The sequence below is a fragment of the Eptatretus burgeri genome, chromosome 2 (genome assembly GCF_056783735.1).
Source record: "Eptatretus burgeri isolate ZD-2024b chromosome 2, Ebu_testis_v1, whole genome shotgun sequence".
NCBI lineage: Eukaryota > Metazoa > Chordata > Myxini > Myxiniformes > Myxinidae > Eptatretus > Eptatretus burgeri.
In genome coordinates this window covers 83,329,230-83,346,521 of record NC_140962.1, presented here as the reverse complement: position 1 = coordinate 83,346,521, position 17,292 = coordinate 83,329,230, and the positions used below count along the sequence as shown (strand labels likewise).

The 17,292-nt window shown below is 46.4% G+C and overlaps 1 protein-coding gene and 1 long non-coding RNA gene across 5 annotated transcripts in view; one reads left to right on the top strand and one right to left on the bottom strand.

The window, feature by feature from the left end:
• Positions 1–4,738: 4,738 nt before the first annotated feature.
• On the bottom strand, positions 4,739–6,481 carry LOC147032452 (uncharacterized). Its single transcript, XR_015052064.1, has 3 exons — positions 5,800–6,481; positions 5,430–5,552; positions 4,739–5,046 (listed from the first exon to the last, which is right to left on the bottom strand). It is a non-coding gene; the product is annotated as an uncharacterized LOC147032452 (long non-coding RNA).
• Positions 6,482–13,243: 6,762 nt separating this feature from the next.
• LOC147032451 (transcription factor Sp9-like) overlaps positions 13,244–17,292 on the top strand; it is a 107,318-nt gene continuing 103,269 nt past the window's right edge. For 2 of the 4 annotated variants that reach the window (XR_015055168.1, XR_015055169.1), the window contains exon 1: positions 13,248–13,482. Coding sequence is in view for 2 of the 4 variants with exons in the window: in XM_085870091.1 (XP_085726217.1) it covers positions 13,359–13,388; positions 15,488–16,861 (1,404 nt within the window). In the remaining 2 variants the exon portion in view is untranslated. Of the gene's footprint in view, positions 13,483–15,487 lie in introns of all 4 variants that reach the window. The other 2 variants (XM_085870091.1, XM_085870092.1) reach the window with 2 other exon arrangements.

The following is a 17,292-nucleotide window of genomic DNA, read 5'->3' as shown; positions in this document are numbered from 1 at the left end:
AGCAGCTTGGGATCCAAAAAGTCCTGAGTTCAAGCCCCGTTGGCCGCTTGAATTAATACACACCAGGAGGTTGACTCAGCCTGTCACCCTTCCGAGGTCGGCGAAGTGAGTACCAGTGTACTGGGCCCGGTGTATGCCCCGGTTAGAATAGGTGTACCATATCCCTGTGTTGTAAGAGGTGACCAGGATTGCATCAGGAAGGGCATCCGGCAAAAAACCTGTGCCAAATAATTATGCGGATCATAACGGATGATCCGCTGTGGCGACCCCTAACGGGAGCAGCCGAAATAAGAAGAAGAAGAAGATATACATATAAAAACATATGTGTATACATATATATATATATATATATATATATATATATATATATATATATATATATATTGTTACCGGCCGGGGGTCAGCCGCCAATCGACCGCTCTGAACGGAGCTGCAAGTCGAGTCGGCCCGACCGATCGCCCGGAATAGAGATCGCCGCCCGGATAACTCCGAGCGACGGGTCCTTGTACAAGAACCGAAATACACCAATCGGCATATCACGTGGGGTAGGGTCGATTGCCAATCTTCAATGTACCGAAATACCCACATGATCCAACTACCGGGGTACTCCACCATCGACGGATCTCGTACGGAGCAAACCGCCGAGGCGAGCTTGTCCATGCGCGATTCCGAGTGGCGTAATCGCCGAGAACCGTCGGTCCAAATGTCCCCCTATTACGGCAAACCAACGGCTTTCTAACTGCCAACACTTTTTGTCCGTAGCCTGATGGAGTACTGCTCTCCCCTCTGGGCTGGTGCTCCTGCCTCCCACCTTTCTCGGCTTCATGCTGTCGAAACCAGAGCATTTAAGATCATCGGCATCTCCCGCAATGAAGCTGAGTCTTTGGGCCTCTCTCTCAATCACCGCAGGTTGGTCGGTGGTCTTTCTGTCTTCTACCGACTCCTCTCCAGCCTCGCCCCCCCTGCTCTCTCTGCGATTTGTCCCCACCACATTTCCACAGGGCGCTCAAGGTCCGCCAACAACCCCCTTCTGGTAAAACTACCAAAATCACGAATCACTGCTCATCTTCACTCTTTCATTCCTCTTTTTCCCGCCTTTGGAATAAACTCCCTCACTCTATTCTTTCCCATTCTTCCCTCCAGGCTTTCAAAACAGCTGTTCACCACCACCTCTTATCTTCCCCCATCCAAATCCTCGATCTTTTCTACCCCCGATAATCCACCCAAGCCCACTTCCTTCATTTCTCCTGCTTTCCTTCCTGAAAGTCCCCGAAATGTCCATCTTCTCTTCGCCATGTTCCCCGTCCCATCCCCATCCCTCTCCCTTCCACAGTTCACCTAATGTGTCTGTTCCCCACTGTTTTGTCCCTTACACTCCCGCCCCTCTTGTCTCATGCCTCCTTGCTGTGAGTTGTGTGTTAGCTCTCATACGAGCCTCGACCAAGGTATACAAAAAAATAAATAAATAAAAAATAAAAAAAACACGCCAAATGTTCAGTCAATGAGGGAATGGATGCAACGAGCAGGTTTACATTCACACAAGGACATTTATTATAATGAAACACGTATGCAATTAAATAAAGGCAAAACACGTATGCAATTTTTCAAGCAACAAAAGCACGATAAAAGAACTACAACCGTCTACTTATTATGTACAGTCATTTACACTTAACAGCAGTTCCTCCTGATTAGACGGGCCCACGGACACACGTACGCGCGCACGCACGCACGCACACAAGAAACGGTGGCCGAGGCCTTTAATCACGGGCTCCAGCTCGGAGGACAGGTGAGCTGAAACTCGGAGCTTGACTCGAACCTTTCCACCTCGTGTGGTCTTCAACTTGTCCGGACCCGGGCTCCAGCGAGAGCGAGCTGGATCCAATCGCCGTGAGCCGTGTTCCTTCCTGAGCTCCCGCGAATCCTCCCGCGCTTCTCAACACGTGCAGGTGAGATGAGGCGCCGATCCTTCCTGTCAATGTTTCGCTTCCCCCGAGGAACCAACTCCAAGAAGAGGCCGACGCATCGCACCAAACCGGGAAACAAAATGGAGAACGACAAGCTCCCCGAACCAAGAGGAAGATGAAGAAGAGGAAGAAGCCTCCACTCGCAGCTCGAGCCGAACAACCGGCTCAAGTTCCTTCCAAAACAAAGCAGCAGCCGAAGCCCACTGAGCCAGCCGAAGCAAAAAGCTTCCAAAGGCCTCAAGCCAAGCAAGCCAAGCAGGACCCAATGGCTGAACGACTGCTCTCTCTGAAGCAGAAAAGCTTACTCCTCCCACGGGACTCAGCACACGAACTCTGCCCACGGGACTCAGAACGGGACTCCCACGAACTCAGCCCTACCACGGGACTCCCAAGAACTCAGCCCCACCACGGGACTCCCACGGGACTCTTTTTGAACAAAGAAAAGATGTCCTCTTTATCCTTTGCACCCCTCCCCGCACCCGTCGTGACTCATGCCCTCGTGATCCACCCCCGCTCAACCACGGGTGGGAGGGAGTTGTTGACGTCACCGCAGGGTTCTTCTTCCTCTTCGCAGAAGAGGGGAGGGACGTCTCCATTGTTCGCTCCCTAACTATTAAATCGATCCGCAGCGCATCTAATCGATTTCAAAACATTTCAACAATGGAAGGTGAACTATCTCGGGAACATGCACTTATCGACATAGCTGACGAAGGGAAGCTGCATGTTGTGTGCAATTGAATTCCAAATTCATAACAATATATACATACATATATATATATATATATATATATATATATATATATATATATATATATATATATATATATATATGACAATATAAACATGACAATATAAACATGACAATATAAACAAATGAAAATAAACAAATTTTAATTTTTTTTTTTTTTTTAATGCAGATGAGCAACCCGAGACAATGGGGAAGCATGGTAATTTTGTGTGCTGATGGACATCGAAGCCGATACACAGGGGGTGGGCGGGGGAACACAGAACCGTTGGAAAACATCCGTAAATGAAAATAAAAAAATGAAAAAAAAATGCAGTGAGCGACCCGATATTATGGGGAAGTATGGTTCACTATTGCTTACAATGTGTAAGCATACCCCACTAGTATTGTATAAAACTCATTCTAACCACTGATTGACTGACATACTGACAACACACTTCAGTACCTTCCGGTTCCGGGTGACGTAGATAGCAGAGAGTTCGCATGCTGATGGACGCCGAAGCTGATACACGGGGGAAGGGGGGGTCACAGAACCATCGGTCTTCTTCTTCTTCTTTCAGCTGCTCCTGTTAGGGGTCGCCACAGCGGATCATCCCTATGATCCGCATAGTGATTTGGCACATGTTTTACGCCGGATGCCCTTCCTGACGCAACCCTGGTCGCCTCATACGACACAGGGATATGGTACACCTATTCAATCAGGGGCATACACTGGGCCCAGAACACTGGTACTCACTTCGCCGACCTCGGAAGGATAACAGGTTGAGTCAACCTCCTGGTGTGTATTAATTCAAGAGCCCAACGGGGCTTGAACTCAGGACCTTTTGGATCCCAAGCCGCTACCCTAACCACTACGCCAACACCAGGTCATGGATCACAGAACCATCGGTAAGCTTCCATAACTTCAAAACCATGAAGCCTAGCAGCCTGAAACTTTGCATGCATATTAAGGGAACTCCAAGGAAGTGCAAGAGTGAAAATTGGGTGTTTGGAATAACTAAAACACCCCTTTTGAAAATACTTAACGGCCTTATTTAATTATATGCTTTATCAGGCGCATCCTCAACCACCTTGCTCTCTGGGGCTTTAAGGCATATCCTGGGTTACCTTGCTGGGATCTGAAGCTACCATGTTTTTTGGCCTGCTCAGCCATGCCTCGACTTGGAACAGGCCGCAATGATTTCTTAACGATAAAGTTCCCCCCCCCACCCCACTTTCCTCACTCATGTTATTTTATGCCTGTTCACCACAGCTAAGAATTGCTGGGTACATTGCAATGCTTACAAACGCCCAGAGAAGCCGTCGTTCAAGATGACCCTCAAAATTTTTCATACTGATCAGGTGTAGCATTGTACATACGCAATTATGATGTCATTGAAAAAAAAAATCACACTTATTAACCCCATGAGGAGTACTTGCTGTGGGCCAAGTTTCAATTTTTTCCTTGGTGCGGTTTTCAGAGAGAGGTCCACAGTTTTTTCCATTTTTCCAACATGGCTGCCACACCACGTGACCTACGACGTCATAATTATCATTAAAACATTCCACATGCGTAGTCGCTCCTATGGTGGAAAATTGTCTCAATCTGGCAAGCGGTTGCGGAGAAAAACACTAAAGTTCTGTGCGGACACAGACAGACAGACGGACCCAAATGCAATACCCTCTCCTTTCGGCGAGCGTAATGATGAAGAATAATAATACATCCATTACTGTTGTCGATACACTCATAATAAAAGGTTTGTTGAAAATATGACGACAAAAGCTCAAATGGTAAACCAGAAACGATCTCAAAATGCAAGCAGATAAAATAAAAAAGACAGAAGCGATTGCAAAACCCCACGTCCCGCTTGCACGGGATGGACGGGCCAAACAAGCTGGCAACTCATAACAAGCAAGCTCTCGACCAATTTAGACCTCTGTTCGTGCTGTTCCTTGACCTATGACGTCATTATTGGATGGTGAAATCGATATATATATATATATATATATATATATATATATATATATATATATATATATATCTATCTATATATCCGTGCAGCGTTAAAGAACGGAGACTCTGGAGAGCACACCATCATCGCAACGTTGTTTACAATTCCTGCGAAGACCATGTGCCTTTTTTGTCACCTTGTGTGGAAATGTACATTCGTCCAACCTTCGCACGTCGGCTCCATTTAAAGCCTCCCCCCCATGTTGCGTCGATACCGGTCTCAGATGATCGATCCATCCGTTTCCGGAGCGTTTATGTTCAGGGTCAGCACCTCGGATGGTTTAAGTGCGTCTTCTCGGAACACAGCATTACACGGGGAGGAGTGCGCGATGTTGGCCGAAAGGACTCTGCAATGATAGACACAAAAAAAAGGTTTACACATCATCTCCGCATTGGCGACCATTTTCTTTGGGCCAAATATTGCTCCCTCCTCTCCAAAAAGAACGCAATTGCTTGTAATACATTTACATTCGCGCCGAAAATGAAGGGTCATTTGGGAGTTCGCAAATAACTCTCGAACAGGCTGCGGCCATTTTTAGCTTGGGTGATTTTTTAATCGGCTGGAATTACCACGTCAATCAGACCCTCTTCCCTTAAAAACCCCCTTCCGAAGGCTCCGAAGCTCCTTTTAGCAGCTAAAACGCTCGTATTGTTTACGGCACATTGAGCAAACTAATTTCTGTCTAACAGTCACTTAATTGCCGTTTGGCAATTAGCGACACTTATTTACCTTTCCATGAAGGTTCGAACCTGCTGTCCACACACTCTGCGAGGTCCGCTTTGCGCGCCACGTGCATCGAACCTGCGCGCACCTGCTGTGGGTCACGTGAGCACATGCATTCAGCGCAGCAGCCTGCACGTGAAAGGCAAATCGAAATTGGTGTGCGTGTGTGTGTGTGTGTGTGTGTGTGTGTGTGTGTGTGTGTGTGTGTGTGTGTGTGTGTATGTGTGTGAGCGCGTGCGTGCGTGCGTCCGCGCGCACGATTGAATTAATCCGACTTATGCATGACATCCACATCCATTTTTACACTTAACCAGCTCGAGGCAGGAATTTCGCTCAGGGTTCCCGCGCACACTGGCCTACTCGTTTTGAGAGATACCTGGAGGTTCCTCACGCCCACGACCTGAATGCACGTGAAATGGAGCCGGCTTCACTTCTTAATCCGGAGGAAGGTATGCTCCGAGATACAGCGCCCCCTGACGGCACTGCGTCAGAATGATTTCGTCTTTCATCAAGTTTGATCACGTCGGGGACCCAATCCACGAGATAGACAGATTAATGGGGAGCACGGCACTAGGTTTTTCCTGCCGCCTATCAAGTAACAGTCGGATCCTCCGGTATATTAAATCCAGTTCTGCTGCATCCGAACCACCAATGCATCTTCGACTTTACATCATCTGCAAGGATGACGAAATGAAGCAATCGAACATAGAAGTCGAACAACAATGGATATACTGCTGGAAAAATGGTACACGAGGTCATTACGTCGAGGAATTGCATCTCTTATCAAATGGAAGTGAACTGCACCAGAGTACGGCCATGGACGTACAGGGCTGGCAGGATGGCCGAAAGGTCAGCACACTCTCAATCTCTGAGCTGTCTTGCCTGCATTTGAATGTCGACCCAGATTTTTAACTGCCATCCCCATCAGTGTGTGTGTGTGTGTCCGTCCGAGTTTGTGGACCCACAATGTTTGGAGATGTTGTAGGCAGAATGGGTTGAAACGTATTTGAAGAAGGGAATGCAACTGATGATCCAGGCAGTCAAGAAAATTGGTCAGACACTTACAAATGACGAAAGTTCTTACCTTCTTACCTACATTACTGTCTTCTGTTACTTGCTGATGGTGCCCTATTACAAGTGTGTGTGTGTGTGTGTGTGTGTGTGTGTGTGTGTGTGTGTGTGTGTGTGTGTGTGTGTGTGTGTGTGTGTGTGTGTGTGTGTGTGTGTGTGTGTGTGTGTGTGTGTGTGTGTGTGTGTGTGTGTGTGTGTGTGTGTGTGTGTGTGTGTGTGTGTGTGTGTGTGTGTGTGTGTGCCGTCTCTCAGATGGATGTTAAACATCATGCCGGCATTAGTTGGTGTACATTGAAGAATCCCGACTTGTGAAACACCTTCGCGAAGATTCAGCAACCTTTGGCCGGCAGCCAAGCCAAATTACATAGTCCTGATCTAACATACACGGGGCACTGCACCAGGGGCACAGCGGTGCTCCCCAAACAAATGATCCTTCGCAAAGTCATGTGCTGTGCTGTGTGCTGTGCTGTGTGCTGTGCGTGTGGGTTAAACCGTGCTTGCTTCGTTGCCTCAGTGTCACTGGTGTGGACTCTAATTGCTTGGTTGCTCAGAGAGGGGTTTTCAGTCTTCCCCTTTACACTATGTCATGGATACCATAAGATTCCATAACACGATTCAAAAAGAGTAGTCATTTGGGCTTGGTACCATCGTTTAATAAAGAGGAGATTAAATGTCCCCCACACCCTCCAAATTGTCTACCTGTCCTCGTGTCATCCTCCTAAGTAGGACGTTAACATCGCAACCAAACAAACCATATTATTAACCGTTTTTGTCTCCTCGCTGGTTAGGAATTGTAAAAGACTTTATATCGTCTAATTTTGTTAGGTGTGCTTGCTGTTGACCTTCTTCTGTTCATGGTTGTCTTATTCATTTGTATGCAGCCTGTGGCTACTGGCTGCATCATTTTCTGGAAAAGTGACTATGCCGCTGATGCAGTGCCCCGTTACCAGTAAGCTGGTCTTAATTTTGCCACCTCAGGAGAATGACAGGCTGTCACCCCAAGACCCTAAGATCTTAAACCAGCCACCTAAACAATTAAGCCAACACCAGGCCAAAGTTTTGTGTATTCATAGTTTATGTAATTGATAGCACATATACTTAGCTTGAGTATTTGCCTAACTATTTCATCCATCCATCCATTGGGACCATACTCTGTGCAGAGCACTGGTGATGCCGAAGCAGTCTCCTTGGCTATTGGGTACAATCCAGGACGGGTCACCACTCCGACACAGGATACCAGCAAGCTGGTACTCATTTTGCCGACCTCACAAGGATGACGGGCAGAATCAACTCCACCTGGTATTAATTCAACATCCAAGCAAAATTTGAACTCAGGACCCGAGGATCCCAAGCCCACCACTCCAGTCATGAAGCAAACACCAGGCCAAGGTTGTGTATTCATAGTTTATGTAATTGATAGGCAAGTACTTCAGCTAAGTTTATGTGCTAACTATTTCATGCAATTCTAATACTCAATATTTTTTGCATAAAAAGACAAAAATAAAAAAAATAATAAAATCTGAAAGTACCGCTCAAGACTTTCGAGGGCCATCCGTAAAGTTCTACAAACGAGATATGATGGACCATTGAGAAATGCCACCGTGTTGTATTCTTCAAAAAATAAAATAGGATATATATATATATATATATATATATATATATATATATATATATATCTTGGAAAAAAATTATCTCACATATAAAACACACTTGTATCGTGAAAAATAAAAATGTTGTCATTTCTTGGATGATGACACTATCTCATTGGTTTAACTTAATAAATGCCACATGTTCATTGCACACACCCGTTTTGGGTGGTGCTTAGTGAGAGTGGTCTATAAAGATCCCTTCCATCCACTATCGCATTCAATGGTTCATCAATAACACCAACGATGAGTAAACAACTCGTATCTGAAGTGGACCCATCTCCTCACACGACTGCACTGAGCTCAGCTTGTGCGTGCTCAAGGACAGCAAAACCTTTCAAGCTTGTATCTGTTGCTATAGCAATGGGTCTCCTTGAAAGAGGGGCAACAGCATGCAGCTTATTCCTCCCAGTTTGTCCCACCAATTTTGTATCCAGTCATGTCTGTGCATAGAAAACACTAAATGGCACGTTTAGTCGAGTCCTGTTCGCTGCTTTATTAGTCCACTACCGGTTTCACCGATGGGGACTCCAGGTTTACTCTCATTCCGTCCGTCCCAACTGTGGTTTTTCAGATTTTTTTCCCTCCCATACCCTATATCATATTGAACTGAAACTTGGTGCATGGCTTTATTACAAGTTACAGAACAAGTTCGAGTTTCAGGGCGTTTCGTCATTTTTTACAGTTATTCCCTTTTTGGTCTTATTATAAAATATTACAGATTATACATGGGTCAGTGTTCATCTGCCCTGACTCCACCCCACTGCTTTACACCCATTGGCTGGACAGCTAGCCTGACTCCTCCCAAATAAAATAATGTGCCATCATTGCATAAAGCAGTACAGATCGGCAGGCCTCAGGCCTGAGTATTAGTCCATGGCCCAATGCAATTTGAACAATCCCAGGTATATAACCATGATGTATTATACATGCACATAAGCCATACACATGTTTTTGTTTCATGAATGTACATCGGGTTATTTTTAATTTTGAAAGAGGCAAAGCCTAGAAACGAACGGAAGAGTGGATTTGAAAGGTTCTTCTTCTTCATTTTGTTTCCAGTATCGGCTCGACCGTGCGTTAAAGCAATTTTTTTTAATCTCCGGTTTGTTATCGTAGTTGTCTTTATTGGTTTCTTGTTGTACGTTTTCGGTGATGCAGAGATGGCAGCTCCGCACTGGTCTCGAGATATCCCGATAAGGATGAGACCGGGGGTAAAGGCGAGGCCATTGTCATAAAACCCCAAGAACCATTTTGTGTTCACTGATGTTTGGTGGTTGTTTTAAGCCATTGAATCCATCTCTGATTGAACATGGCGACGAAGCTGTAAACGTCTTTCCCAATGGATAGAATTTTCCTCTATTGAGTAACTGGTGAAGTAAAGTTCTGTGAACCACAGGGCCACCAGATACACCAGGTTTGTTCTTCTCATACGAGGTAATGGGGAAATGATATGATTACGTAGAAACAAGAGATGACTGGCACAAACAAAGCAGAATGGCAAGTCTAAAGGTCATAAAAAAACTACCCATGCAGGATGCCAAAGTGGCAATGAATTGTACATTTATTCCAACCTTAGTATTCTTATTGATGTTATTGTTAATAGGTTACCATTTAACGAAGTCATTGATGAAGAATATTCCAGATTTTAAACTCTGGATGTGAGGTTAATGAAGGTTTGAAAGCAATGGAGGCGGGGCTAGGAGGATAGTTTTGAGGTATGCACACTCTCCTCTGAACACGCTCGATGAACATGAGCATGGGTTCGAATCTCGCCTCAGCTATAATCTGTCAGCCTGGTGTTTCTCAGGTAGGGTGGTACATCATTTTGTGTGCAATCCATCGGATGGACGCAAGGCTGGAGGACCCGTCTGCCAGAACTTCTCGTTGGTGGACGCTAAATATCCCACGATTTATTTTGTGACGAGTTATCGCCGGCATCCTGAACATAATACAAGTATCCTGTCATGTTCAACCTGGCCATCAAGTTTGTGAAAGATTCGGGTCAAAAACGTTCCCCAGCCGACCCTACACGAGTCGGAATAATAGTAGCAATAGGAGGTGTATAAGTAGTAGTCGTGAGTATGCACAGGAGTACAACACATGGACCCCAATAAATCTGTGACAATAGGAGAAATATATTGTAGACTATCTTTGGGCACTTTCAAGACATTTCATTTTGGATCTATAATGAGTCGTGAATAATATGATCAATAGGAATAATCAGACTTTCACAGACTATATCCCATCAGGCGCAGGGCTAGTTGGAAGTACAAAACGAGGTCTTCCCTGCAAGTATTCCAACTTTCCTTTCATTTAATGTTGACAATAGATTTCATCAAACATTGAACTACATTATATAAAGATGCCCACAGACTCCCCAAAAAGCGCCTCTGAAATCGAACACTAAACACTTTTGAATGTTCAAACACAAAATCCATCAATTCTTTGTTTAACAATCATTTTGGGAATTTATAGAGGCTCAAACAGTCGTCATTCCTTTCCGTGCAGAACAATCGATATCGATGATCATTTTGAATACGCATGTTGAATGCATTCCCTCGTGTGCATTGATCTGAGGTGGAAACATCTTGCGTGAAGACTCCTGGAGGACTCAGGAAAGTTACGCATTCACAGAGGTCCACGGTCCATGATGCTGGGGTTTCCCTGCAGGGCCACTGATCCGTTGTGATGTCAAAGGCAATTAATCAACTTCCGCCGCAGTAACTGCACCTTGACCAAATGAAGGATTTCAATAACATTCGAATGTTTTTGTTTCAAAGCAGCTTCGAGAGTATCCAAACGAGAGGTCGACGGAACAAACGGAGTCTCGATGTGCCTGTAGAGGTGAGCATGAAAACGAGTGAGCTCACAGAGGTGAACCAGGCAGGCACCGCTTCCAGGGAGAACGTGTCGGTGCGCATTCCGTGGCCTCGCGGAACAATGTGATGTGTGTGCGCCGAACCGGTCCGGCCGTGTTGTGGCTCGACCGTGCGGCCAGGGGTGAGAGGGGACGCCATTTGGAGCGGTGTGGGGAAAACAAGTGTGAAATCGGGTTTGGTAAAGAGAGTGCAGATCGAAGAGAGGCGCCTTTAAGGACAAGCTTGCTTCACATATAGAATGAGGATGTAACCAGAAATGCGCGCATGTTGCATTTTACGCAATTGCGAATAGAGAGCCAATGTTATGTAGTGTTTATATAATACGAGTGAGCAAATATTCGCAGCGTTAACAATTCACTCCGTTCCGACGGCGGGGAAATTGTTTTTTTGAAATAAAATTAACGCCTCGTGGGCAACGATACCAGGGTGCGTGGCCCGCTCGGCCGCCTCTCGCGAGCAACATCCTATATGCATAGACATGGGGCGGACAGAGAGATCCGCACAACGCGGGCGGTTTCAAACTGAACGAAGCTAAAGAAATCCCACTCCGTTTTCATATTTGTCGCTTCATTAACTAACCTCCGGCATAAAACAGATTCCGTTTTGGCAAGAAAAGCAAACTGTGTATACATGCTATATAACAAGAAGGCATGAGATTATAAAGAAAACAACATGTTCAAAATGGGTCTCCTGCTATATTGGACACAGTTTTACATGTGTGTTTATCAGGAAGTCCGTGGCCGAACTTTGAAATATAAAAATGGTTTATTTGATGTCATCGGCGACGTTTTGTGTAAGACCTTGGACATATTGATCATCCCTTATATCATGTAAAAACGCATACATGTACATCACAGAAGTGTGCAGTCCCTCCTTTTCCATTTTGTTAAATGAAGTGCATGCTTCTATGAGGTCATAAAAGAGATAGTTTTCTATGTCGTTAAGCCAACACTTTAATGATGCGATATATGTATATATATATATATATATATATATATATATATATATATATATATATATATATATATATATATATATATATATATATATATATATATATATATATATATATATATATATATATATATATACATACACACAGTACAGATTGTACCTGCAATTGATTATAAAGAAAACCGCATTTCATTAGTTTATCAAGTCACTCTTAATGCAAACCCTCAGAGCTGTAGTTAATTGTTGGATCATCTGCCCCAAAACACCATTTTTTATAGCTCTTTTCAAACACCATGCATGGTTTATATACATTACAATGGAAGGAAACATTCCGTGTAATTCACACTTCTTGCAATGTTTCCATGCACTTTTCTCGGTACAAGTGCAGCTTTGCGGCCTACCAGCAAGCCCTGCTTTGGGTGGCAACTCGAGAGGGACAAGACTCAGAGAACCGCCGAGGAGTTAAGGTCTTGCACGGTGTGAATCTAATGGAATGGGCCAGTGGACTGCAGGAGTAATTTTGAGGTCATGCTTGCACTGCAATCTCCAACATGACAGAACCTCTGATACTGCCACCGACTCCAACATATGGCCTCCAACCCCCACAAAGCTCCTTCCAGAAATGGAGATCATCTCCAAAAAGGGGGAGCAGTGCACAATTACCATGCATTCTGAAAAAGAAATTTCAACAAAAATGACACACTACGTCGGTTCAAACATTTTATTGAGTAAGTGAATGCAGACTGGAGGCACGTGTACACACACATGCACGCACGCATGCCCACACTTTATGTTGAGTTCTCCCACCATCCATCTCTGGATGAGATAATTCCCTCCCCAGAGACAGTACGAGGTTCGATTCCATTTGAAAAACTTTGATGCAGCTCTCAGACGATTCGAGATTGTGCTCTCAGCTCATTCAGCGACCTTGATAAACTTGATGAACTAATGTGCTCCTCAAGGTCTTCCTTGGGCTAAGAATGACCTCGGTGTTTATGGGACCACTTCATCTGTACTAAGCTAGACAATTAAACAAACCAATGAATGCTGCTTCGAAGCTCAGATCATCATCTTCTTTGCTCCATTTCTTTATTTGCTCCAGCTGCAAAGATAAAGGTCTTGCCTGTGTCACTGCCAGCTTCGATGGCGCGAACGTCTCACGCCTCAATGCGCACCTCCCCTGCCCTTCCGTGACGAATCCCCCCTCAACTCTCCCCTCCAGCTCCGTCTCTCTCATTGGTCCTGAGAGCGACGAGGCGGCTCTTCAAAGGCGGAATGAAGTGCATGTGGTCCTCTGGAGGGGCGGATCGGCTCACGTGCACCCGTGCGCGTCCTGAGAGGCGCCACATTATATAAGCATTGTGGAGACGCTCGGGGAGCGCATGACGCTCATGGCCGCAGCCCGTCCGGGGGTGAGTCCCGTCCGGTCCCTCCACCGCCACGAGGCGTGAATGCGTCCGCGTGCTAGCACAGGAAAGGAGACTCTTATAGGACTTCGGACAGCAGGTAAAAGTGCACCTGCTCACCAGTGTTTGCGTCTTTATCCATGCGACTCACGAGCGGTAAAGCGTCTTAATATTTTAAAGTGGTTTACAAAGAAAGTCGTTTGCATGATCGTAAAGCATTATGCCACACTCTGATGTGCGTGTCTGTTATTGGGTCGATGTGCAGAAAAAATTTCCTCTTTAAAAGCCCGAGAGCATTTCCGTGTTGACGATATTTCTCGTGCATTCAGCGCTCACCTGTTGAGCATATATGTGCGAAGTGCCATGACTGCCGAAATATATATGGCTGGCAGGATGGCCGAGAGGTATGCAAACTTGCCCCCCCAAGCCGTTTAGCCTGGGTTCAAATCTCGGCCCAGCTACAAACTGTCATCCCGGTGTTTCAAAGGCAGGGTCATTCATAAGTGTGTCTTCCATCCCTCGGATGGACTTACACTGGATATCACGTCTGCTGGAATTAGTCGCTAGATGTTAAAGATGTCTTCCTGCCCTAACAACTGCTGGGAAGGAAATGGCAAACCACCCAGCGTAACCCTTGCCAGAAACTGCTTTGGCAGCAGCAACACTCTGTAACAGAGTGTGGTGCATCAGAATATGTATGTATAAATATATACAAACATATATACATCCATACATACATACATATATCCCACAGGAAGGTGCACAGCCATGAACTGTCTAGTCTGGGAGTCGAGGTTCAATTCCCGAGCCGAATATAAAATGTTAGATTTGTGCTTTCAGGCATTGCGTTGCAAGACAAAGTGTGCCCATCCCTCGGATGAACGTTGAGCTGCGTGTTCAGTCTGCTCGCATCGGAGTGGATATTCAAAATCTCTCGGTATCTTTCGCAAAGGGTTGGCGAGTTGTCGCTGGTACCCTGAACAAATTACAAATTCCTAACCAAATCAACTTCAGTCGAATGTTAACCCTGCCCAGCCGGTTCGTGAAAGACGTGGGTCAAACCTCCCACTCAGCAAACCAGACAAGAAGGTGCAGGGATCAATTCGGGCTGTTAAAGCAATAGAAGATTTATTTTTATGTATTATTGCACGGCGTTCAATCTTTAGTTTGATTTCCGTCGCAAATAAAACCCATAAGATTGACACAAGTCTTTCACGAACCCGCTGGCTCGGCTGAATGTTCGACTGGAGTTGATTTGCACAGGAATTTGAAATTTGTTCAGAGTGCCGGTAATAACGAGTCCACTCTTCATGAAAAACCACGAGGGAACTTGTCGACTCTTTGTCGCATCTACCAAAAAAAACAACTCGTAATGGCAGACCGGTCCCCAGCTGAACGTCCATCTGAGGGAGGACACATGCATTGATGGAGCACCATGCCATTGGTGTGCCAGGGTTAGAGTTTACTTGCATCGGGACTCCCGCGCTCTGGGTGGGAATGCCCATCCTGGCCCAAATTCGGTGGGCAATTTAAAGTGGTGATATTTTCACAAAGGGATGTATTTCCTGGGACACATTGTACAACTGAAATTTTGCTTGGGACATACTGTAATCATATTTGGCCTTGCTGGACAACACTAAAAAGTTTTTGTGCTATGAAATGACAAAAAAAAATGCTAAATTTACATTTGATCATTTTTTTCTGGGATACTGTACACCTGAAATTATTTTTGGGACAAACTATAACCTTATTTTGCCTTGCTGGACCACAATGTAAATTTTTTGTGATGTAAAGTGCCAAGTGATCAATTTTGAAGTTGATATATGGATACACACACACACACACAATTGTAATAGGACACCATCAGCAAGTAACAAGAAGGCAGTAATGTAGAAATGACTTTGAGATGGGGATGGGGATGCGGCAATGTGGAACTGACCGAGTTTGCACCATGTGCTGCACAGGGTCTATGATCATCACAACTTTGTACACAAGAAAATAATCCTTATCTTGTATATTGTCGGTTAATCACAAACATACATCAGTATAGTTGCATGAGCAAACCTGTCTTTCTCCCTTGCACCCTAATCTGACCCCGGCCTCAGGGGGACAGTGGTCTCTGGAGTACTCCGCTGGCCATGCTGGCTGCAACTTGCAACAAAATCGGTGGCGCTCGCTCGTTGTCTCCACTCAGCCCGAATTCCGTTCCTGCCAAGGGTGGGTTCCACCCGTGGAAACGACCAGGGTCCATTGCGAGCATTGCAGAGCCTGCAGTCAGTATTGGGCGGGCCAGCTCAGGCGAGCTGGCAGACGCATTTTCTGGAAGCGGCGCCTCCAGCGCCTTCACCCTTGCACCAACTGTAACCACCACAGCTACCCTCGGATCAGGGACACCTTTTCCAGCAGAATTTGTGTCATACCAAGGCGGAGGCATCGGGGGAGGAGTATCCGGAACGTGTGGAGGAACTCCTGGGGCAGTGCTGAGCTCAGGGGAATCTGTGCAGTCTGCCTTTGTATCCAAAGTGCACTCCTCAGTGGAAAGTCTGCAAGGGATGTACTCCCGGGTCGGAGTCGGACACCCTTATGAGAACTGGCTCAAAGCGAGTGCACACGGGGAAGTGAGTACGAGTCCTGGCTCATGGTGGGATGTGCACGGAAGCTCGAACTGGTTGGACATGCAGAGTTCGGCAGCGGGAGGTCTCCAGCCCAGTTTGCATGCTGCGGGAAGTCTCCAATCCCCACTGCCTTCCCAGATCAGCTCATACAATGCCGATTACAGTGGCCTTGGACACACGGCCTTCGGAGCAGCTGGAATTGCAGCCAGTTCCTCACACCTGCTGCCAACCACACAACACCTGTTGGCGCAGGACAGCTTCAAGAACATGCTCCCTGGTTACGCCGAGTGCACGACTGCCGCTCTGTCGGCAAGTCCCATGATCGCCGGAGCCCCGGCACTTACTCCGTCACGCTCTTCTACGCGTCGCTTTCCTGGGCGAGCAATCTGCGACTGTCCCAACTGCCAGGAGGCCGAGCGGCTCGGACCCGCAGGGGTGAGTCTTCGGCGCAAAGGCCTACATAACTGCCACATTCCGGGCTGTGGAAAGGTTTACGGAAAGTCTTCGCACCTGAAGGCACACCTGCGCTGGCACACAGGTGAACGACCCTTCGTGTGCAACTGGCTTTTCTGTGGAAAGCGCTTCACGCGCTCAGACGAGCTTCAGAGGCATTTGCGCACACACACGGGTGAGAAGCGTTTTGCGTGCCCCGTGTGTAACAAGCGTTTCATGCGCAGCGATCACCTGAGCAAGCATGTGAAGACACACAGCGTGCTGGGCGGAGGCAAGACGGGGAGCGAGAGCGACCCCGAAACTAGCAATCCCGAGACCCCGCGTTCGCAGTCACCCGACATGGGCACGGATGTCGCACCTCTGGGAACAGAGCACGGCGTGTTGCCCAGAGCAGATGTGCACGACGCCTGAATATATCCAACGGACATAGGTATAGACCAGAAGAGGCATTGCCCTCTCTGTCTGGTATCACCCATAATTGCTTCCCCAAAGCCATGATACATCTCGTATAGATTGCTGTTCTGCTGCCGCTCTTGGAACCATCTTCGGAGAGCGATGGCGACTTCGAGAAAAGATGATGGAGGAAAAAAAAAAAACTCAACGGCGTAGCGTTCCTTCCCATTGCATATTACCAGTTATTCCCGTTAACACCTCTTTACCCCCACCACACCCCTTCGTTAACCACAACAGAGGTTACGGTGAGTTTGTCCGGACTTTGAGGAGAACGGGCCATTTTGCGTGACGCATATATGTAGAAGTGACACACACACACACACACACACACACACACACACACACACACACACACACACACACACACACACACACACACACACACACAC